At 49.6% G+C, this 24128-nt stretch overlaps 1 protein-coding gene across 1 annotated transcript in view; it reads right to left on the reverse strand.

Moving 5' to 3' along the window:
• The window catches only part of GALNT2 (polypeptide N-acetylgalactosaminyltransferase 2), a 172448-nt gene extending 155017 nt beyond the window's left edge, over nucleotides 1-17431 (reverse strand). The window contains exon 1 of the mRNA XM_055425862.2: nucleotides 17199-17431. Coding sequence (XP_055281837.1) covers nucleotides 17199-17324 — 126 coding nt within the window. The 5' untranslated portion in view covers nucleotides 17325-17431. The remainder of the gene's footprint in view (nucleotides 1-17198) is intronic.
• Nucleotides 17432-24128: the final 6697 nt, after the last annotated feature.

Consider the following 24128-nt stretch of genomic DNA (forward strand, 5'->3'; position numbering starts at 1 on the left):
CATACCTCCATTTGCTGACCCTTTTGCTTTACACTGTACAAGCACATCAAGTTCATCTGGCCCCAGGACCTTTGCACATGATGTTCTCCATGCCTGGACAGTCTGCCAGAATACCCTTCAAGACATTAGTTCTCCTTCAAATATGCCCTCTTCAGTCCTTTCTGATGAGCTTCTGTGGAGCTCCCCGTAGAGCTATCTGATACTGCCTTGGTGGCCCCCAACCCTAGTCCCACCCAGAATGCATGTTCCCAGACCCTCATTTGCCTCACTCCCTGTGGCCTCCCTTGGGCTGGGTACACCCTGGCTACTGATGAATCTCTGTAAGGAAGGAGGGCTGGAAGCGGAGGAGCTGAGCAGGTGCTGGCCATCAAGATGCTCAGTCTACGACAGGCGTCCTCAAACCCCAGGACACAGACCAGCACTGGTCCCTGGTCTGTGAGGAACTGAGCCACAGAGCAAAGGGCAAATGAGAGAAGCTTCCCCTATAGTTACAGCTGCTCCCCACTGCTAGCATACCCTGGTCTGGGGAAAAGCTCTCTTCCACGAAACGGGTCCCTGGTGTCAAGAAGTTTGGTGACCGCTGGTCTACTGGATGCAGGTGTGCAGCTGGCTGGGGGTTCTGGTGTCAACAGTGGCACCTGGTGAGGGACGTGGGGTGGTGGGGAGCTGTAAGCCCCATTCTCTGCTGGGTCAGCAGGACCCTGCAGATACAGACCCTCCACTCCACATGCATGTGGCCCGATATTCAAGGGCTGGTCGAGCAGACATCAGGCCCACCCACGGCCCCGGCTCCTCTCCCTGCTTGTCTCAGGCACTGCCTCCCTCTGTCACAGACAGATCAGAGGAAGGGACAGTGGGGCCCCGCACAGGGAAGGGCTGAGAGAGGCCTGGGGATCTTCAAGCACATACAGTTACAGCTGCTCCCGATCACCCCAGAGACACCACGCACACACGCAGCATGCCCCCAGCCATCACTCAGAAGAAACCACATGCTGAATGCCGACCACCTTCGTCTATGTTCTCTGGGTATCATTTAGCAACTAAGACAGCTTTTTCAAGGAAAGACCAGTGTCTTAAAATGGGATTTTAAATCTCAAAACATTTTAATGTGCTGCAAGCATCAGAGGGTTGGAAGTGATCTTTAGTCACCTCTTAGCCTGGCTCCCGGCTCCCCCATCCTGGCTCCCTAATTAGTACTTTAAATGTGCATGATTTGTGTATGTGGTTTCCTAGCTGTCAGCTTAGGCAACAGCTAGGTTTCTGGGTTTCGTCCACTGTATCTATGTGTACAGACCTGAAACTACACCTTCCTTCTTACAGCTCCAACACTACTTTCCTGGAATAATTAAGTAACACAGGAAATACAGAAGGTATCAGAGCCAGACTGTCCCCAGCTCACACTGAGGGGGTGGGGCATGGAGCAAGGGGAGCATCAGCTCCGCGGCCTCAGGAGGAGCTGGCCGCCAGAACATCTGTGGACTGAAAAGGCAGGACTTGAAGCCAGACACCCATGAAATGACCATCTCATCAGCTCCTCCATCACTCCCATTAATCTATTAGGTCTGCTTTGCTCTTGGTGCCCCTGGGAATTTGGCCAATTACAATATCTATCTTAAAATGTAATCCAAATGTGACATATCTGGCCCCACTCAGCACCAGAACTTCAACTTGAGCAAAAATGAAGCATGCCAGGTCCACAGCGATTCCACAGGCCCAAGAGAGGGAGGCAGAACACGGAAGGCAGAGAGCGTCTTTCCGGGGGTTCCGCCCTGATCCATATCCTAGTCACCAATTCACACCATGAAGTTACCCTCCACCTGGGTGTCTGCTCCCAGCAGGGCCCCCGCCCCTCAGAGGAGCCCAGAGTGGCCCCCAAAGCACCTGTGAAAAAGAACAGTGAGCACACGTGCCAGTGAAATTAAAGGAACCCTCATTAATCTGCACCAGCATCGTCCCCACCAGCTCACTCACTTCCATCAGCTCCCACCCCACAGACAAACACAGCAAGGGTAATAGGCAGTATCAGCAGGATTCGAACCCAGGTCTGACATCACAGCCCACCTCCTTCCATCACCGTAACCGAAGTTCACGTTTCCAGGTGGATTATTCGTCTTGAAATCATCACACAGCATATCTATTAATCTGCAGTCTAGTTCTAAGTTGCCTTAATTAGAGGCGTCACAGAAACCACATGCACACTGTTCTAATCGACAGAACTAGTCCTGCCCTCACAGGGGTCTCTACTGCGATTATTGACTCGTAGCCACTTGTCACTCACCTACAGTTTCAAAAGCAAATCAGAAACTGAACTAATGAGACTACAGGAATGCTTACTAATTAAAACCTTGTGGGAAAGTTTTCAAATAACATGCTGTATTCAGATAATAACAGCTCAAGATATAGGAAAAAAATTGCCAATTAAGAGTTTTTAAAAATTAATTATACAGTCAGTTAAAAACCACATTCTTGTATAATTTTCAAAGACAGGAGACTAAGAGATAAAACTGGGAAACAATGTCCTGGTGGGGGCAGGGGGTGGGAAAGTTCTGGCCCACAGCTTCCTGCCTCTCCCTCTGCAGACTCGGGGCCCGCCAGACACTTAGCCACCCTCTCCGGGGCTGTTTCCTCACTAGAGGGGCAAAGGCTGCAGACCCCTGTCCTCGCCTCCCTTCCAGGGAGAAGGCCCTAGACAAGTGCCATGAAGGCGGAGGTGCTTCCTGGAAAGGAGGCTCTTGGCTTAAACACAGTGTGTGTGTTCGGGGGAGGGTAGCCTGGCTCAGTGGGCACAGATGCCAGGGGCTGATGAGGCCAACCAGATAGGATGGCTCAGCCAGGCAAGGGCACGAGCCCCTCCCGCCCTGACACCATGAGACTGTACCTCCATGGTTACAATGTGGCTACCAGGGCCCGCTCTAACTGAACAAGGAGAGGTGGTACATGCGGAAACCGAGGCACAGAAGGGCTGAGTATCTTGCCTGACTTTACAGAACCAACTAGAGAAGCCAGAATTCAAACCCAGGCCGTGGCCCCTGGGCAACACTTCCTGTGGGCCCTCTCAGCATTACAGCTCAGGTCAGCCACCCACCCAGCCAAGAGCTTGATGGCAGCATTGCCCTGGGCTCTTCCCTGCAGACTCCCCCCAAACCCCTGGCCTGAGCCAGGATGAGCTGGATGCTCTCCACCTGCCCAGTGTAGGTGTGTCGAGCTGCCCAGCTGCCCACAGAGACCTGGACACTGGCACAGGAACTCAGCCAGCCAAGTGGGCAGAGCCACCCCCTCCAACCCAGTACGCGGGGGCCTGGGGCACCAGATTCATCCCATAGGCAGTCCAGACCCCCATACACAGCAGCCCCCCTCCCCGCAGAAGCCTCAGCTAAACTCTCCCAGGACTAGGAAAGCTTGGCTTTCAAACACCCCTGGGATAGCAGGATGGAGTAACAGGCCAACAGGGATCAGAAAATCCCTCTGGGGCAATATACCACCATGCATTCCCTACCAGTGAGGCAGAAAAACTCTTTAAGCTGAAAATGCTATCTTAAGTATAAACACATGCCAAGTCGGAGTCATGCCCATGGAGGGGATACTTTACCTACATTCCGCTTCTTTGGAAAACAAGAGAGACCCAAGTAACAGCTTCTCGACGTGGACTGATTGGGGGCCTCGTAAGTCAGCAAGCGCAGAGAGAAGACAAGCCTCGACAGCCTCTGCACAGGGAGGCCTCATGGGGCCTCACCTGCCTCTGCAGGCTTGTGTGTGAGGTCTGGACAGCCAAGTTATGCCTTTTTCCTGATGCCCAGCCTTAGACCCAGAACTCAGACCACCCAAGAACAACCTGGGCTGACTCCTGACATCAGCACTTTGCGATGTAAAGGTTAAGGAGCGATCACCAGCCTAGGCAATCAGCACCTTCCAGGCTGAAGCAGCAGCTCTGCAGCAGCAAGACAGAAACCTGCCATTAACCTACTGGTGACTCGGGACTGTAGTTCTGAGACCAGCATGGCTGCAGCCAACCTTCTCAAAGGCCAAATCTTGGGCAGCTTTGGGAATATGAACAATCCAGCCCCAGCCATGCTACGTCATGACTGGTGGGGCAAGTTAATAACCTCGGGATCGACAGAACGCTGCCTGTGAGAGGGCAGGAGGCATGCAAGCAGGTGGGGAGGAAAGACTGATGACCCGCGGCTCAAAATGACTCAGGCCTCTTGGCCACAGCCCTGATACAAATGTGTAGCACCAGGAATTACACTTCACAGAAAATACGCAGCATCACATATTTATCAAAAATCTCTCATATACAAATACAATGAAAAACATGAGGCTTTCACAATAATATCCTGTGGGGGAAACAGAAAGGAATACTATATATTTATTAAAGGTCTCCCATCGTGGCTTCCCAAACCAACCACAGCTCAAGAGGATCATGTGTGACAGCAGGCAAACTGCCTGCGAGAAGTTAACGTATCTGTGTGTTCTGCCCTCCGCTGCCTGTCGCACAAGAAGGGGTTGGCAGCGTCACAAGACATCCATGCCAGACGCTGCTGAGCGACAGCATCTCTGGGCCACTGAGCAACCTGGCCAAACGTAAGCGATCTCCCAAACTACCTAAATTGCTACTTTCCCATCAAAAGGTTCACAAAAAGTAGCAATTTCCAGAGAATTTAGGTAATTCTTAGAGAAGAAACAATACCAAGCATAAGAATAGTTTCCTGGTGATACAGGTGACAATTCAGAATCTTAGGCGACCTCTGAAGCATCCTTTTAAAAAGAATCATCGCTGGATGTTCCTAAATTACATAGAGGCTTATGTATATTTTAACTGACTATGATATTGCAATTGATGAGAAATATATTTTGGTCATTCAGATGACCAAAATATATTTCTCATATATATTTTGTCTTTGGCCTTATTTCTGACTCACAGCTTCCCAAACCCTTGGGATTTCCTGCACAGTAAGAGCCACAGAAGCATCTTTTATTCCGCTTGGGCTCTTGTCCTCTGATCCACAAGGTGAAATGGGTGTCCTGTTACTCCCTACAAGCTCCTTTCCACCACTGCTGGGCTGATGTCAATGAGGAGGCCTTTGGAAGTGCCTGCAGATGGGGGCTGGTTGCAGGGGAACCAACCATGAATAGAGGGGTGCAACCTTCAGCCCCACCCCCTGACTTTCTGGAAGGAGAGGGACTGGACACTGACTCAGTCACCAGTGGCCCATGGCTTGATCAATAGTGTCTATGGAGTGAAGCCTCCAGAAACCCAAAAGGACGCAGTCTGCAGAGCTTCCGGGCTGGGGAACTGGAACATGTCCATGTGCCACCAGCCTGGGCCAAACACCAGGAGAAGAAGCACCTTTGTTTGGGGCTTCACAGCTCCTGCGACGTGTCTCTTCACCTGACTCAACTTGTATCCTTGAATATCATTTGTAACAATTCAGTAATCAGGTAAATAAACGAATTTTCTACTCTAGCTAATTAACTGAACCCAAGAAGGAGTTCATGGGAACCTCTGATTTACAGCATGTTGATCAGAAACACAGGTGACAATTTGGGCTTGCAATTGACATCTGAAGGTGGGGAGTGTGGGTGGCGGGGAGTCTGCAGGACTGAGGCCTTGCCTATAGGACCTGATGCATTTCCAGGTGGACAGTGTCAGAACTGTGCTGAATGGCAGGACATTCAGCTGTTGTCTGGGCACTGACTGGTTGCGGAGGGGAAGCTCACACCCCTCCACACACACAGCTACTGTAAACTGGGAGTAGAAACCTTTCACTGACTGTATTACAGTGTTACTTTGCTTTTTAAAAAATACTAGTTTTCTTCTGGTTTGCTAATTTAAGTTACATATACCTATAAAATTTTAAAACTTTTTAAATAAAATTTTCTAAGTAGGCAAAAATAAAGTAGTATTATGAACCCCGGGTGCCCGTCAGTCATTCAACAGCACACTCGGTCAATCTTGTTCCCTCACAATTTTCCAACAGTGGTGGTGTCACTGTGTGCATAAATACTTCAGTTTATATCTATAAAAGGTAAGGATTTTCTAAAAACATAACCACAAGGCCATTACTGCCACTAAATAAAATTAATAATGAAGCCTTAAATTTCATCTACTATCCAGTCCCTATTCAAGTTACCCCTAATTATTATTTTTTTTTCCTAATTATTATTTCTTAGGTCTTTCTCGAGTTATTTTGGTGAGCAATTGTGAACTTCTTACAGGGTGGCAGAACACCATGTTCACGTCTGCAGACCCCAGCACTTAACAGGGCACCTCGTAGCCAGAAACGCTCAAAAACGTTTTGAAGGTGCTCATCAACTGTGCATCTCTCAAAAAATAAAAAGCAGGAAGTCCTTCAGTTTACAAGGATTCTGGGGACTGTGAGTGAACAGGTGTAAATGCACATATTTTGAACGGTAACCCACTCCAGTATTCTTGCCTGGAGAATCCCATGGACGGAGAAGCCTGGTAGGCTACAGTCCACGGGGTCGCAAAGAGTCGGACACGACTGAGTGACAGAACGGAACGTAACGGAACCAATTCCCCCTCACTGAGGTCAAGGTCTGGAGCTGCGATCTCAGAGAAGGTAGCTGACACATGAGAAACAGAAAGGCTCTGAGCGAGAATCCGTAAATGCGCGTTATTGCCACAGTCTGGATGAGACTGAGCTGGCCCTCACAGTGGCCAACGCCTCACGGCTACCGCTACAGCACTCTATCTCTTTCTGTGTAACGACCTTTACTAACTTACCAAACCTCTCTGGCCCTCAGTTTCCTTGTCTTTAGAATAGGGACAGTTCTTGTAGCCAAAGAACTATCGTGGCCTGGGCCGTAACATACCATCATGACCAGCACTTGCTCGACACAAGACACACTACAGCAGAGTCTGCAGGATGCAGGTCAGTACCTTGGAAGAAAATTTCAGAAGCAATACTAAAGCAATGTAATCTCCAGACACAAAATCAAGTGGGACAGAAGGGGAGGGTGAACTGGGAAGTTAGATAAAATTCCCAGAAGAGTCAAAAGTTGGCCAACTCTACATGATGCCAAGAGATGGTGAGAGCCCAGGGCCCCAGGAAACACTGCGTCCACCAGAGCTTGGAGGTACAGAGGAAGAAGACTATTGTCTCAGATAAACAGACACAAACATCTCTGAGGCAAAAGGCAGACACTGGAAGATGTATTTCACATATATTTTCCTTTTTATCTACGCACAAGAATGATAAATGGAAAAATCGATGTCTAATTAAGTCTAAAAGAGCTCTTTAAATAAGTAGAAAATAAAAATGTTAACTGATAAGAAACCACAATACAATGGAAACTGTTTTTTTCTTTCCTAGTGGTACATAAGATAATGGTTTTACAAATAAGAGCATCTTAGATTTGACAAAAAATGGCATATTCCAGACACAGGGACACCAGAAGTGAGACAGGAAGGAAAACAGGTATATCACTCACTGTGCAGGGAAATGGGAGTGGGACAGTGGGAGGAGGGAATGGAGAAAGGGGACAAGCCTTGAAGGTCACAGAGCAAGCGCTCACAGTCTAGGTCAGTGGGGTAGCCCCTGAGGTAGGAAGGACCAGGGCAATGACTCCAAGGCCTCCCACGCCAGGCCAGCCAGCTCAGCCTCCAGGATGGTCACATATCTTCGCACACCTGAGTCAGCGTTCATTTACGGGTGTCGCTAAAACACAGGCCTTTACTCCTAAAGTTCCCACAGGGTGACTCATCTGAAGTGTGTCCCCCTTCTGGAACAGCACCCTTCAAGAGGAGACACGCTTTCTTTCTGGACAAGCCCCTGGATGAAGAAACCTTGAATGGTGGCTCCTGAGTCAGACGTCTTTAAAATGACCTTTCCTCTGAAGCAACGTCCACGTTCTGGTTTTTTATCCAGAAACTCGTTGGTGGCACAGCACGCACCACACCCCAACAAGGCATCTAAAGATCCCTCGTGAATGCCAGTAACTACTATGAAAAGCAGCTGATGCTCTTGCTTGAGAACTCCCTAAAGGAGCTGCAGGCAATGAAATCACATGTCCACTTTATTTCCTACAAATATCACAGATCACAGTGCTTCAACACAACCCCACTGCCAAGAAAAACCTCTCCAAAACCCGGGGACTAGGCAGGCCCCTAACCTCCTATTTCCTGCAGATGAGAAAACCACAAGCCTCCCCACCCATAGCAACTCACAGAGACAATATCCCAGTGGAAACTCTGTACAGGAGCAGGTGTGCAGGACCCAGCGGGACTTCTCATTAAATGGCGGTGTGTGTGGAAAGCACTCTACAAAGGAGCCGTGTGACTGAGTGGTGAGCCTGACAGTGGACAGGGATGTTCACCCAGTTCAGCCAGCCCTGCAGAGACCAGCTCAGAAATCACACCACGAAGGCTGTGGCATGAGCACAGGCCCCAAAGTCAAGCAACAAATTAACCTGCAGCACCTAGCATGGTCCCCAGCCCGAGGAAGGAGAGGGTGAACTGGGAGCATGCATTCTGCGTTAACCAGGAGAACACTCCTCACCCAGGACTCCTTGAGGAACAAGAATGAAAGACCCGAGAAAGAGAAAAACAGTCATCAAATACTAACACATATATATGGAACCTAGAAAGATGGTACTGATACTGGCAGAGCAGCAGTGGAGACACAGACGTCGAGAACAGCTTGTGGGCACAGCTCGGGGGAAGAAGGAGAGGCAGGGAGGTATGGAGAGAGTAACCTGGAAACAGACATTACCGTGTGTAAAACAGACAGCCAATGGGGATTTAGACATTACCGTGTGTAAAACAGACAGCCAATGGGGATTTAGACATTACCATATGTAAAACAGACAGCCAATGGGGATTTAGACATTACCGTATGTAAAACAGACAGCCAATGGGGATTTAGACATTCAGTTCAGTTCAGTTCAGTCACTCAGTCGTGTCCGACTCTCCGCGACCCCATGAATCACAGCACGCCAGGCCTCCCTGTCCATCACACACTCCCGGAGTTCACTCAAACTCATGTCCACAGAGTCGGTGATGCCATCCAGCCATCTCATTCTCCGTCGTCCCCTTCTCCTCCAGCCCCCAACCTTTCCCAGCATCACAGTCTTTTCCAGTGAGTCAACTCGTCGCATGAGGTGGCCAAAGTATTGCAGTTTCAGCTTTAGCATCAGTCCCTCCAATGAACATCCAGGACTGATCTCCTTTAGAATGGACTGGTTGGATCTCCTTGCAGTCCAAGGGACTCTCAAGAGTCTTCTCCAACACCACAGTTCAAAAGCATCGATTCTTCGGCGATCAGCTTTCTTCACAGTCCAACTCTCACATCCATACATGACCATGGGAAAAACCATAGCCTGGACTAGACGGACCTTGGTTGGCAAAGTAATGTCTCTGCTTTTTAAAATACTATCAAGGTTGGTCATAACTTTCCTTCCAAGGAGCAAGCGTCTTTTAATTTCATGGCTGCAATCAGCATCTACAGTGATTTTGGAGCCCAAAAAAATAAAGTCTGACACTGTTTCCACTGTTTTTCCATCTATCTCCCATGAAGTGATGGGACCAGATGCCATGATCTTTGTTTTCTGAATGTTGAGCTTCAAGCCAACCTTTTCACTGTCCTCTTTCACTTTCATCAAGAGGCTTTTGAGTTCCACCATACGTAAAACAGACAGCCAATGGGGATTCAGACATTACCGTATGTAAAACAGACAGCCAATGGGGATTTGCTGTGTGACTCAGGACACTCAAACCAGCTGCGAGCAACCTAGAGGGGTGTGATGGGGGGAGTTGGAGGGATGTTCAAGGAGGGGACATGGGTAAACAATCCTAAGGATGATTCGTGTTGATGTTCGGTAGAACCCAGTGCAATACTGTAAAGCAATTATCCTTCAATTAAAAATAAATAAATTTTTCAAAAAAGAACGAAAGTCCTGCCCTTGCCACAGGATAGAGGAAACTCCACCACTGACAGACCAGAGGCAACAGATTCCCAGAAAGAAAACAGGCTCAACATTTAGCAAAGGAAATTAAGGCACAGAGAGCGCACCCAACAGGTCAGACACTCTGAAGCTGGGGGTGCTGCTGCTCTGGGTCTTGGCTCAAACCTGCCCAACCTGCACCTCGCAGGCACCGGCCCCTCTGTGTACTGTAACTGGCCCTCCCTGACTCCTGCCCACTCCGGGGCACCCCTCTCTCCTCTGCACTCAGCCCCTTTCCACACTACATCTTTTCACTGCCTATCACCGTGTTTGGTCCCACTGCCCCCAAGGTGAAAGTTCCCCAGGGGTTGAGATGCTGTCTCCGCTCTATTCACTGCTGTAACCCAAACACCAAGGAGTGTCTGGCACACGGCAAGTGTCAAGCAATACTCATCAGAAGAATCCATGAAAGGGCCCGCAGCCTGTTTTCGTGTCTGCTCCTGCCAACAGGCAGTAGAGACTTCAGGACAGACAGAGGCCTGGGGACAAGAACACGGGAAACATTTCACAAAGCAAATAGTACGGATGGAGAAAGGAGCTAAACGGAAAGGCCTCCCGTGGAGTATTGTTGTGGGTGCATCCTCTCTAGAGCACCTTCCAAGAACCTCCCACCACCGTCAGAGGATCTGGGCACTGGCAGCACATGGAAGGAACCTGGGAAGCCTGGAAAGCGAGTGCCCCACCCCTCAGGGAGAAAAAAAAAATCAAGTTCATGCTGACCACAGCAGTGGTTCTTAAGTGAGGGCGAGCCTATCCCACAGGATGCCTGGCAAGGCCTGTAGACATGGTCACAGCTGAGAAGTGTGGTACCACTAGCATCCAGCACCGCTAAATATCAACAGTGCACAGGCCAGCCCCCTGCCCCCAACAAACGTTATCTGGTTCAAAATGCCAACTGTGTCAAGCCTGAGGGGGCCTGCGTTACAGTGACCGCCGCCCCCAGGCGCCCCCACCCCTGCCAAAATACTAGTCCTGGATTGGGCTCTGGGAACTCAGCAACACTCTCCCTGGTGCCCAGGCCATTCCTCCTTCCAGAGACTCACTAGGCAGGACCAGGTAGTAGGCGTGAAGCGCTGGGAGGCCAGGTGGGCAGACCAAGGGCAGGCTGAGTCACAAGTGACCAGGTAGCCCCCGTAAGAGTCGGGGCAGGGGCACAGGACTCCCAGAGCCAAGAAAAGCTATTTGAATGTAAGGCCAGGAGTAGGATTCCATGCTACGGTTTTGTTTCAAATCCAGCCACAACGAATCGGTGCCATCGTCGTCCCGGCATGCTAAGAAACCCAAACTGTACAAAATGACACTTGCTTCCTGGGCCTATAACACGGTCATGACTAAATGTAGAAACACCCAGTGGCTCAGTCTGCCCTGCAGGAGGCAGATGTGAGCAGAAGCCTGGGCTTGGGAGGTTGAGAGGGTGGTGCTCCTCAGGGAGCCACTTGTTCGCTCTTCAAGCCTGTGGAAGAGGCTCTCCTTCCTGACTGGACAGATAAATTGGACACGTTTTACTAGAACCTCCACACTGTGGTTCATCCTTCAGGTCAAGTGTGTGGCCAAGGTCAGCGCATCCTCACACAATTAGGAAAACAAGGTCAACTCTACTTGGAGTACAGGAGTGTCTGTAGGAGGCTGGCACCAACACGCTTGACGTAACTCTCCCCATGGAGGAGGGCTCCTCGCCACACTTGGCCTGTGCCGGGTCCCACCCAGGCAGCATCAGGGGAGGTGCTGGGAGGTCCTCCCAAAGGAACCACACCATAAGGCAGCGTGGTGGCAAGGGTCCAAGGCCACGGTGGTGGGACAGGCATCCCCAGCAGCAACCTGGAATCAAAGGCTTCCTCAAGGGGAGGCCACCCTTCAGGTCAGGGCAGTAAGGCCGCACCAACACCTGCTCTGATTGAAGCAGTGTCTCTCCAGGACGCTCAGCGTATCTAAGGACAACCGTGGCAAGGGCACAGAGGCCAGGTCCGGGAGGCCCTGCAGTGGGGGCAGATCAGGGAGCAGGGGTCCCGAGGGAAGAGTGGGGCAGGTGGAGGCAGAGGGACTCCAGAGAGAGGCGTTCATTTAACATCCATATGGAAGGCTCCCACCATCATGAGCTGTATGACATGGCCATGGGTGTGCTTCCACCTGGACATCCATCTGGCTCGTAGGACAGGGGTCATAGGGAGAAAAGAGGAAGAACAAACAGGGGGCGTGGGCTTGGCCAGTATGGGCTGTTTTCTCACCCCATGATTTCTTCTGGGCCACTAGGAGACTTCACAGATTTCTCCCAGGAACACCTTGCCTTCTCCTCAGGATCCTGGCCAGAACCTGGCAGTCAGCTCCTGTGTGTGCCTGGTCTCTGCCCCAGGTAGCTGACCACCTCCCTCCACTAAGCCAAATACCACTGGATTTCCCAGAGGTTCAGGCAGCAGGGCACTGCCTGTCTTGAAATCAGCATCTTCCCAAAGTGACTTCTCTCTCCCTAGATATGTCAGAAACATGAATGGCAGCAACAATAAATTGTGAGTGTGAGTATGCGTGTGTGTATATAAAATCACATAATTATAAACAATATATAGTTTCATATACATAATTATGTCTCCCCTTGCCCCACCCCAATTGTTTTTCTGATCGCCTCTCAAATATTTCTTCCCCCGATCCAAACAGGAGACCCACTCTCACCAGGAGCTGGGACGGGAGACTCAAAAGGGGCCTGAAGCCTCCACACAACACTAACAGCTCCCAAGGCACCCCGAGCCCACTCCGGGGGCCAGATGGAGCCCAAGCAAGCCAGCCTGCTCCATGCTGGGGACGGTGGGCTCTCTTACTCTCCACCAGGGGGCTGGGGAAAGAGCCCCTCAGCTCTCAACATCGGTCACAGCCTGCTCCTGTCATGTGTGAGCCCTAAGGTGCTCCAGAGGAGTGACACTTATATTTTCTTTAGAAAAAACTTTCCCTAGAGAAACTTCGTCAGATTTGCCATTTGACAGATTCTCTGGCTGTACAGTGGCTTTCCCCAACTCCTGCATGCCCGATCTCAACTCCAAACCCTCCTTTCCAGTGGAATTTAACTGACTAGCTGGCAGGGTGTGGCCTGGGTCCCCTTCTCAACCCCTCATGGACATGCTCACAGATCTGCTGATGTCCACAAAAGCACGCAGCAGTCACTGTGTTTCGCCTCACCTCCCACATGTGGGTGATGACAGCCACCTCCCCTCCTGCCAGGAGGAGCAAGCCTGCAGGCGGAGGGTGAAAGGGGCGCCTACAGCCTGGTTGTGGGGGAGGGGACCGGCCTCCTCACCACAGGAACCCCACTCAGGGACACGATCAGCGGCACTCCACTGGTTTTAAATAACCACCAAAGAAGGATATGTCCTGCACCCACTCTCCGGGTGGCGTCCCAGAGACAGGAGCCCCACTCTGACACCACAGCTGGAGACAAGAGAGCTGGCATGTTGCCCAGACCACTTCTCAAAAAGGCAGTCTTTGATGTCACTCAGGGTCATGATACTGGCCCAAATGAACCAACCAAATCAACCTGGAAGGAATGGATCAAGGACTAAAAAAACAAACCTCTAAAGAACAAGAAGATGACAGTCTGATATATTTTCAAGAAGATTCCAGACTTCTTCCCTCCCCGCACCCCACTCCAGACACCATCTGCTCAGCACCTACTGCTTGCCAACACCTACTAACAGCCTCTAGTCTTTAGCTAAAGAACTATCCCTATTCTAAAGACGAGGAAACTGAGGGTCAGGGAGGTTTGGTAAATTAGTAAAGGTCACTAGGCAGAAAGAGGTAGAAAGCTCTAGTCTAGTCTTAGTGCCAGTAAATGGATCCATGCCATTCTCCTTAAATGCCTACTGCCCAGCTCAAAATACACCAGTGGTTCCCTATGGACAATCAAACTATGAACCAACAAGTCAGCTCAGCTTGGCATTCAAGGCCCTTTATGATTTAGTCCCAAACTCTTTCAACTGTATATTCTCATATTCCTCCACAAACGTACCAACTCCAGCCAAATGAGGCCCCTTGGTACTCTTAAGAAGAGGTCAACCCTCTCCTAGAAACCCCCTCCATACCTGACCCAAAGGCACCCAGCTTGGACCCCAGGGCAGGGACTGCAGCACCCTCTATGGAGAAAAGGCAAAGGGAAGTGACCAGAAGGACAGGCCCTGGTCGGGCCCTACGAGAATGCCTCCCCTGCCTCCCAAGGGTGTGGGAGCACAGAGAATGGGACCTGGGCTACACACACTCTCTCCAGAGACCATCCTTCACATACCCTTCCCTCGCCAACCAAAAGAGCCACACTTCACCCAGAGGCACATTCATTCCAACAGAAATTCCTTCCTTTCTCTGCAGCTCCATCATGCCAAGATACCAAGGCCCAGAGGAGGCTTAACCTGATTAAAATTTTAAAGTATTTAAGATGCTCAAAGGCAAGGCATCCTCGAGTGCCAATCATCAATCTGGGGGAAAGAGAGAAACATGGGGCGGGGGGAGGCTCTACGCAAAAGTAAATAAAATATAATCCCAAGCAATATTATGCACAAAGGTCAGGTGTGTGCATATGGTCAGGTTGCATTGACCACACAACCTGAACTTCAGCTTTGAGTCCTGATTAGGGCAGTCTCTGCTCCTACTGAGTTGATTAAACCTGCATTGTGAGGTGAGTGGGTTCTCTGGGTTTCACCAGATGGAGAATAACCGTCCTCAGAGGAGTTATTCAACAGGCAGGGCACACAGTGACAAGCCTGGGCTGGGTGCTGAAGCAGCAGAAACTCTAGTCAGGCTCCCATCAGACAAACAGTCCCCCAAAGCCTAATACTGAAGCCTGGTACCCTGTGGAAAATGTCAAGGTGAAGAGAAATTGACTAAATGTGGAATTAGACTCTTGACTTGAATGGTATAAAATGAAAGAAGAAATATAAGTCCACTTAACACCTAAAAAACTATAGCTAGTATTTAAGTTCTGCCTATATACGCATTCTACCTTAGCATTTTTATGTCCATACTTTACAAGCCAGAAAATCTATACATTTCCTTTTATCATGAGGATGAACTAAATTTGAAGACTCTAGTCTCTGAATCCATGGAAACAACTCAGGAGGGAGAAAAGACCATGCAGTTTTATATTCTAGACTAAGAAATTCAGGACACAGGTTCTATTGACTCCTCCAGAAACAGTCTTAGGGTGTTCTCTTCAATATACAGGTCCAAGCCATATTAACTAGTCTTCTCCAACTTCAAAAGCTACTGCATGTACACAACTCTTCTTCAACTGATGAACTGCCAAACCATTCTAAGGGATAGGGTTAAATTTTATGGTTCACTGACAAAAAGAATAGAATCCCCAAATCACCAATCCTGTACAACCGGTCATTTCCCACACTTTTTTCTATGTGGTCTCTGAACCTTCCTACTGCCACCTGGCCACAGGGAGTTCTAGGACTATAACTTTTTTTTTCAAGGATCAACTGGAAGACCCTTCGAAAACCATCCACCAGCTGAAGCCCACCAGGGAGAAGTCAACCTCTCCAGATGCTAATGCCACCCCGTTGCTGTTTCCAACCGCATGTGCTAATGAAAGCTTCGGACCAAGGAAAGGGGATCACAAAACACGGCTTGTGTATTTGGTTTTCTTTCACATGAAAGGCAGGAAGCTTTGCCAGGTCTCACCAGCACACCAGGCTACATGGACCTGCGAAAGCACCGTTTGCTGGGAAGCGAAGCTTCTGAAATAGTTCCAGTTTAATATGACCAGTTTTCAAAGGGCTGCACTGCGTGCACTGGGAGCACCGCTCTTCATGCAAGGATGAGCAAACTCCAGGAACCTGAATAACAGTTCCTTGGATTAAAAGAGGGAAAAGACAGGGCTAAGAGAACCTGTCAGCTCAGAAACAAGCTAGGCCAATTCTGTACATGAGAAGCCTTTTCCTTTTTGCCCCTCTAGATATAGTCTAAGAAATTTACCACGAATCAGACACCTGTCTCCATCTAATACCTTCAGCTGAGAATGAAGGAAAGAAGGACAGACGGAAGGAAACCTCTGAAGTAGCCAGACCTCAGCGTTGACATTTATGGTCTCACTTTAGGGCTACAGGCTCTTCATCCAGTTACTAGCGTCTTGCTTGTTCCGGGATACCATTCTCTGGTTCCAGTTCAACCCATGGTCCACCTTCATTACTCAGAATTTCCTGGATTTGCGCTGACACTAAACGTCACAGTATAGAGGTTACACGGTGTGGGGTCACTTTCAAAGCCTGGTAGTTATCAAACACAACAAACCCGCTGGCGGCATGCGCACCGCCCAGAGCCCCCTCTCCCAGCAGGATCGCAAGGCCAGGCGCCCTAGGCGCTCCATTTCCTTCCTAGAGCGGCTGGCTGTGCAGAGCAGCTCACGCGGTCCCCACGGCCCAACCCCTCGGCCCTCGGAACCCATCTAGAACGCACTCAGCAGAGGGACCATCCCACTGACCAGGGGCGAGGGGCTGGGAAAGGCGGGGTTCGGGGGCCGCGCTGAAGGGCCGACCGAGCCGGTCAAGGCGAGCACCGGGGCAGGGAGCGGGCGGTCGGGGGTGTGGGCGGCTGGCCTCAGCCGGGGCGCGGGGGCCTTCCGCCCGCTCCGCCAGCGCGGTCTGTTCCGCCGGGCGCGGGGCTGGCTGCGCTCCCGCCCCCAGGGGAAGCGGGCGAGACCCAGAACTGCCCCCTCCCCGCGGCGCGGCGGCGCGGCGGCGAGGGGAGGCAGGGGGCGGCAGTGGCTGGTTTCAAAGGGCTGAAAAGAAACTTGGACTCCTCTCTCCCAAGGTACGTGACACGCTGGAAAGGCAGCCGCCTCTCTCCCTTCCCCCCACCCCCTTTTGTGCTTCCAAATACACCCCCAAACTTCTCACCGCAGGGGACTGGGCTCCCGGCGGCCGGACGACACTCACATTAAGAGGAGCAGAGAGCGGGGACAGGGGGCGACTAGAGGCGTCAGCGACCCCAACCCCGGGAGCTGCGCGGGGTCGCCCCCTCCCGAGCCCGGAGACCACCGAGCGGCCGGCGGCGCCCCCAGCCCCAGGGACTCGGTCGCGAGGCCCAAGGCGGGGGCGGATGGCCAGAGCCGAGATCCGGGCGGACAAGGGCAGGAGGGCCCAGGAAACCCCCCGGTCCCCGGCGCCGCGTCCGAGCGAGGGGCCTCGGCGGCGGGGCCCGGGCGCATGGGCGCCGGGGGTTCCGGGGGCCGGGCCGCGGGCAGGCACCCCACTCACCTTCCTGCCGGCGCCGCCGCCCGCGCCCGCGGCCAGCGCGGAGCCGCCCCCCGAGTACATGTAGTAGGCGATGCCCAGCACCCATAGGAAGGCGAAACAGAGCAGCATCCGCGAGCGCCGCCGCATCCTCCCGACTCGGCCGCCGGCCGCGGCCGCTGCTCGCGAGTCTGCCTGGGGCCGCGGCGGGCGCGGGCCGGGGAGGAGCGGAGGAAGGGGAAGGGCGCGGCGGCTCCTCCTCCGGCGCGGCTGGCGGCGAGGGCGGGGCGCGCCCGGCGCCCGAGCTCCGCCCCGGCCGGGAGCGCCGCGCGGCGCCCGAGCAGGAAGCGTCCGCCGCGGAGGCGGCCCGGGGGTCAGGGAGCAAAGGGCGACCAATCGGCGGCGGCTGCGGGGGCCCGGCGGGGGCGGAGGAGGGGATTACCGCGTCTCCGCGGCGGCGGCTCGGAGGCCACATGGGCAGTGCCTCCGCCGGCCGCCGCCCGGCCACCCCTGTGAGTGACAGGTGGTCGCCGGGGCCCCGGGGCAGGCGCGCACACGTGCGCACACGCACGGCCGCCCACACCGGTCACCGCTTCCTAGCGCTGCCGGGCCGAAAGCACTACCTCCTCGGCCCTCAGTCTTTGGGACCACCCCAGGCCCCTGGCAGGCTCCCTCTTATTGGCCGACCGACCTCAGTTTTTTGGTGCTAATCCCCTCTCCAGGACCCGACTTGGCTGCTGCTCACTGCAGTTTTCTTACCAATCTTGCAGCAAAAACACCCCTAATCCCCAGGTGTCTATTTTATTTATTTCTTTACGCGGAGGTGGGGGCCTAGCGGTAGAAACCGAGAGATGTTTCTTCAAGGGAATATGTTTCTGGGGACGAACAGAGCTCTTAATAGCAGGGTTTTCTTTTTCGTTTTTAAGTAAACACGAAATGAGGAAAAAAGAAGGCCACACTTATTTTTAAAATCGTTTCTTTGCGGCTGTTTCGATCTTAAGAGAAGACAGAAGAGGCAGCACACGTAACAGCTTTAAAGATGCAAAGAAGACAGATCTGTCTTGTAACAGAATCTGAGTAACCTTGACAATGCCCTTGTAACAGCAAAGTTTCCAGTGTTCCTAGGAAAGAAAGAATGTTACTTAGCGCTTAATATTCTAAAAGGGATTCCAGGAGCTGCCCAGTTCAGAGGATAAAGGCAGCTGTCTGCATCTGAATCTCTACTCACCTCCTCTGCTGCTAACCCTAACTCACATCCTCAATAAAACACAAACACAAACAAGCCTTCAGCTCTACTCTGACAGTGAATGCCATGAACTGACCTTCAAATTACTTCTTAAGTAGAATAAAGAAAAGACATCAAATTCCAACAGAGCTCCCTCCACTGTTGCCAAGGACTTAAGTGTAACCCAGGCTTAAATCCTTCTATGAAGAGCAAGTCCAACCCCAAGAACTAAACACTGAACACAGGTTGGGTACTTGACTAGACAAGGGAAGAGGTCTGAAAGAGAATGGGACAGGATGTGGCAGGCTTGAGGAAGCCTTGCTTCTGGGAAGTGTCAGATAAATAAATGGCAGTGCCCTTTGGAGATCTGGTAGTGAAGGAAAAGATGGAACTGAAAAAGGAAAATTAAGGATCCCACAGAAATAAATGACAACTAATCCCTCCCTCAGAGTGGTTATCTATTAAAAACTGCACTTCAGTATGCAGAGAAAAGAGGCTTCCCAAGTGACTCAGTGGTAAAGAAACCTCCTGCCAATGCAAGAGACACAGGTTCTATCCGTGGGTCCGGAAGATCCCCTGGAGAAGGCACTGGCAACCCACTCCAGTATTCTTGCCTGGGGAATCCCATGGACAGAGGAGCCAGTCCATGGAGTTGCAAAAGAATCGGGCATGACTTAGGACTAAACAGCAACAGTGCCGAGAAGAGGGCATTCTAGAACCATGAACCGTGTATCAGGACGCCTGGTAACACTAAAACATCAAAATAGCTGCATAAAAAGCTACTGAAAGAAGAAAATACATTTCTTATAAGATTTCAGCTGATGAAAACCCTCCATCAATAAAACCACAAAGCAGAGAAAAGATGTAACACCGTATGTCAAACTCTCAAGCTGAACAAAGTTTTGTATATTTGGATACACAGAGAGAGAGACACACACACACACATTTACATACCACTAGAATACAGAAATTAAAAACCTAAGAATATATAAAAATTAGGATGAGTTACAGTAGAAGTTGATCAGATTCAGGAAAGAAATTAAAAATAAAGACAAAACTATCCCAGAAACAAGTAATTATAAGACACACAAGAGAGAATATATCAAATACAATAAAGCTGAAACTCCAATACTTTGGCCACCTCATGCGACGAGTTGACTCACTGGAAAAGACTCTGATGCTGGGAAAGGTTGGAGGCGGGAGGAGAAGGGGACGACGGAGAATGAGATGGCTGGATGGCATCACCGACTCTGTGGACATGAGTTTGAGTGTACTCCGGGAGTTGGTGATGGACAGGGAGGCCTGGCGTGCTGTGATTCATGGGGTCGCGGAGAGTCGGACACGACTGAGCGACTGAACTGAACTGAACTGAAAAGAACACTGGATAATGGCAAGAAAATCATCAAGAAATTGAGAATAAGATAAAGAAGTAAAAAAACTTTCAGAGATAAGTGGTTGAGATGAAAGCCAGGAAAGAAGAACCAAATTACATGTCACTGGAGCCTCTAACGGAGAAGGCAATGGCAAGCCACTCCAGTACTCTTGCCTGGAAAATCCCATGGATGGAGGAGCCTGGTGGGCTGCAGTCCATGGGGTCGCTAGGGGTTGGACACGACTGAGCGACTTCACTTTCACTTTTCACTTTCACACACTGGAGAAGGAAATGGCAACCCACTGCAGTGTTCTTGCCTGGAGAATCCCAGGGACGGGGGAGCCTGGTGGGCTTCCGTCTATGGGGTCACACAGAGTCGGACACGACTGAAGTGACTTAGCAGCAGCAGCAGCAGGAGCCTCTAAAGTTGAAACACCAAACAGTGAAGCAGAATTAATATTAACACAATCATTTCAGATGTAATCTACAGCACGATGACTATCATTACCACTACTATGTGGTATTTTTAAAGGTTGTTAAGAGTGCCTCCTAAGAGTTCTTATCACAAGGAAAAAAACACTTTTTCTTTCTTTCCTTTTTTTGTATCTAAATGAGATGATGGATATTAACTAAACATTGTAGGACTCATACAATATATGTTAGTCAAACCATTATTCTGTGCACAATGCTATATGTCAATCATATCTCAATAAAACCTGGAGGAAAACTATAATCCCAGAAAACAATCCAGAAATAAGAGAAAAAAATTTATATCAACTTCCATATACTGTGGAAGGTGCTTCCTGATGGCTTCAGTTCAGTTCAATTCAGTCACTCAGTCGTGTCCAACTCTTTGCGACCCCATGAATCACAGCACACCAGGCCTCTCTGTCCATCACCAACTCCCGGAGTTCACTCAAACTCATGTCCACAGAGTCGGTGATGCCATCCAGCCAACTCATTTTCTGTCATCCCCTTCTCCTCCTGCCCCCAATCACTCCCAGCATCAGATTCTTTTCCAATGAGTCAACTCTTCGCATGAGGTGGCCGAAGTATTGGAGTTTCAGCTTTAGCATTAGTCCTTCCAATGAACACCCAGGACTGATCTCCTTTAGGATGGACTGGTTGGATCTCCTTGCAGTATAAGGGACTCTCAAGAGTCTTCCCCAACACCACAGTTCAAAAGCATCAATTCTTTGGCGATCAGCTTTCTTCACAGTCCAACTCTCACATCCATACATGACCACGGGAAAAACCATAGCCTTGACTAGATGGACCTTGGTTGGCAAAGTAATGTCTCTGCTTTTTAATATGCTATCTAGGTTGGTCATAACTTTCCTTCCAAGGAGTAAGCGTCTTTTAATTTTATGGCTGCAATCAGCATCCACAATGATTTTGCAGCCCCCCAAAATAAAGTCTGACACTGTTCCTGGTGGCTTAGGAGTAAAGAATCTGTCTGCAGTGCAGCAAACACAGGTTTAATCCCTGAGTTGGGAAGATCCCCTGGAGAAGGAAATGACAGCCCACTCTAGTATTCTTGCCTGGGAAATCCCATGGACAGAGGAGCTTGGTGACCTATAGTCCATGAGATCACAAAAGAGTCAGACACGAAACTGAACAACAACAATATACCTTGGAGAACTGAGTGGAATAATCAAGTCTAAAATATATTTTATTAAAGCTATTAGATTTTAAAGGCAAAAAGGTCAAGTTTCTTATAGAAATAAATATTTAGGCAAGGCAACATTAGAAGAGTATTTATAAGACACTCAAGAAAAGAAAATACCAGCCAAGGATTTCTGTGTCTGGCTTTCAAGCATCCAGGCTACAGGCAAATAGGTGAGAACTGAGTACAAAAAGCATGCCTTCCTTGGAGAATGAGCTTCCCCCAAACAAGAGATAACTGTTAGTTTCTCAGTCGTGTCCAACTCTTTTTATGGCTAAAGCTTCAACTCCATTGTGCATGGCAGCGGGTCTGAAGGCACTGTAGTTTGTAGATATGAAGTCAGAAGAAAGGCTGGATGTGATGTGGGGAAGTCTAAAGACAAAGAAACTGCAAAGATAAAATAGACCTTGTGACAACAACTAAAATCCATGAGGGCAAATTGGAATCTACCTCCAACACCAATACTTCACATCCTTTCTTTTTTAAACAACAACAAAAATCCCAAAACATAACAAACATTGAAAAGGATGTGGAGAAATTGGAACTCCTGTTCCTTAAAAACCGTAAACCTAGAATTACCATATGATTCAGCAATTCCACTTCTGGGTACATGCCTAAAAGAAATGAAAGCAAGGACTCGAACATGTGCTCCTGTGTTCATGGCACTATTGTTCACAATAGCCAGAACATGGAAGCAACCCAGGCTCCATCAGCGAACGCAGGAATGAAATGTGACATACAGTGGAATATTATTTGACTTTTAAAAGAAAGGAAATTTTGACATAAGTTACAACAGGATCAGTTCAGTTCACTCAGTCGTGTCTGACTCTTTGCGACCCCATGGACTGCAGCACACCAGGCTTCCCTGTCCATCACCAACCCCTGGAGCTTACTCAAGCTCATGTCCATCGAGTCAGTAATGCCATCCAACCATCTCATCCTCTGTCGACCCCTTCTCCTCCTGCCTTCAGTCTTTCCCAGCATCAGGTCTTTTCCAATGAGTCAGTTTTTGCATCAGGTGGCCAAAGTATGGAGCTTCAGTTTCAGCATCAGTCCTTCCAATGAATATTCAGGACTGATTTACTTTAGGATGAACTGGTTGGAACTCCTTGCAGTCCAAGGGACTCTCAAGAGTCTTCTCCAACACCATAGTTAAAAAGCATCAATTCTTCAGTGATCAGCTTTCTTTATAGTCCAACTCTCACATCTATACATGACTACTGGAAAAACCATAGCTTTGACTAGGCAGATATTTGTTGGCAGAATAATGTCTCTGCTTTTTAATATGCTGTCTAGGTTGGTCATAGCTTTTCTTCCAAGGAGCAAGTGTCTTTTAATTTCATGGCTGCAGTCACCATCTGCAGTGATTTGGGAGCCCCCCAAAATAAAGTCTGTCACTGTTTCCATTGTTTCCCCATATATTTGCCATTGAAGTGATGGGACCAGATGGGATTTTAGTTTTCTGAATGTTGAGTTTTAAGCCAACTTTTTCACTCTTTCACTTTCATTAAGAGGCTCTTTAGTTCCTCTTCGCTTTCTGCCATAAGGGTAGTGTCATCTGCGTATCTGAGGCTATTCCTATTTCTCCCAGCAGTCTTGATTCCAGCTTGTGCTTCATCCAGCCTGGCATTTTGCAAAATGTACTCTACATATAAGTGAAATAAGCAGGATGACAATATACAGCTTTGATATACTCCTTTCCGTTTGGAACCAGTCTGTTGTTCCATGTCCAGTTTTAACTGTTGCTTCTTGACCTGCATACAAATTTCTCAGGAGGCAGATAAGGTGGTCTGTATTCCCATCTCTTGAAGAATTTTCCACAGTTAGACTGGAGCCTAGATGGTACTCATGAGCCTAGAATATGTGGTAATAGAAAGTAAGGTACAGAGTTTCAGTTTTGGGAGATGGGGGTAAAAGGTCATAGGAGCCAGCTTGAAGGGCCCATTGTCTAAATCTAGGACACATATGTGTCAAAATAAATACTTAATAAAATGGAAATCTAAGAGTACATGCTGGTAATTAATAGATAATCACATGGAGGAGATGGGAGGGCTCTTTCTTTTCATAGAATGTCAGCTGATAAAAGTGAAGGGAAGGTGACATTAAAAGTCACTGCTTTGTAACCATCATAGTAATGGTTGGTTGGAGAAGACTCATTAGTAAATATTGAAGTGTGTGTGGTGGGGGCAGGAGGAACAGGGAAGTTGAATGAGAAGGAGGATATTTATAATGTCTTTCATCAGAATACTTATTATTTACAGAGGAAGACTAGTACAGTGGAGAGATTGGGCAACACCTTGGCCACGTGATCAGATGACTCACTCATGAGGGTCAGGTGGATATCCTGCATCTGCACAAATACCCCGAGAAAGACACAAAATGCCATTTTAGTATTCTGGCCAAAGATACACAACCTGAATCTCATAGTGAATAAATATTGAAAGAAACAAAATTGAAGAACAGTTTGTAAAATAGCTGACTTGTATTCCTCAGAAATGTCACTATTATGCAAGCCAAGGAAAGGGCGAGGAGCTGGTCCAGACTAGCGGACCTAAGGAGACAGGATGACTGCTCGAGCCCGCGATCCTCTGTGAGGGGCTGAGAGTGTGACAAGGACAATTAATGAAAGCGGATGAGGGAGGCAGGAGAGGCAGCAGCATAGCTCAACCATGCAGCACTGCCTTCATGTGT

Source organism: Moschus berezovskii, chromosome 12, assembly GCF_049115385.1.
Source record: "Moschus berezovskii isolate FMDL1 chromosome 12, NW_MosBer_1.0, whole genome shotgun sequence".
Taxonomy (NCBI): Eukaryota; Metazoa; Chordata; class Mammalia; order Artiodactyla; family Moschidae; genus Moschus; species Moschus berezovskii.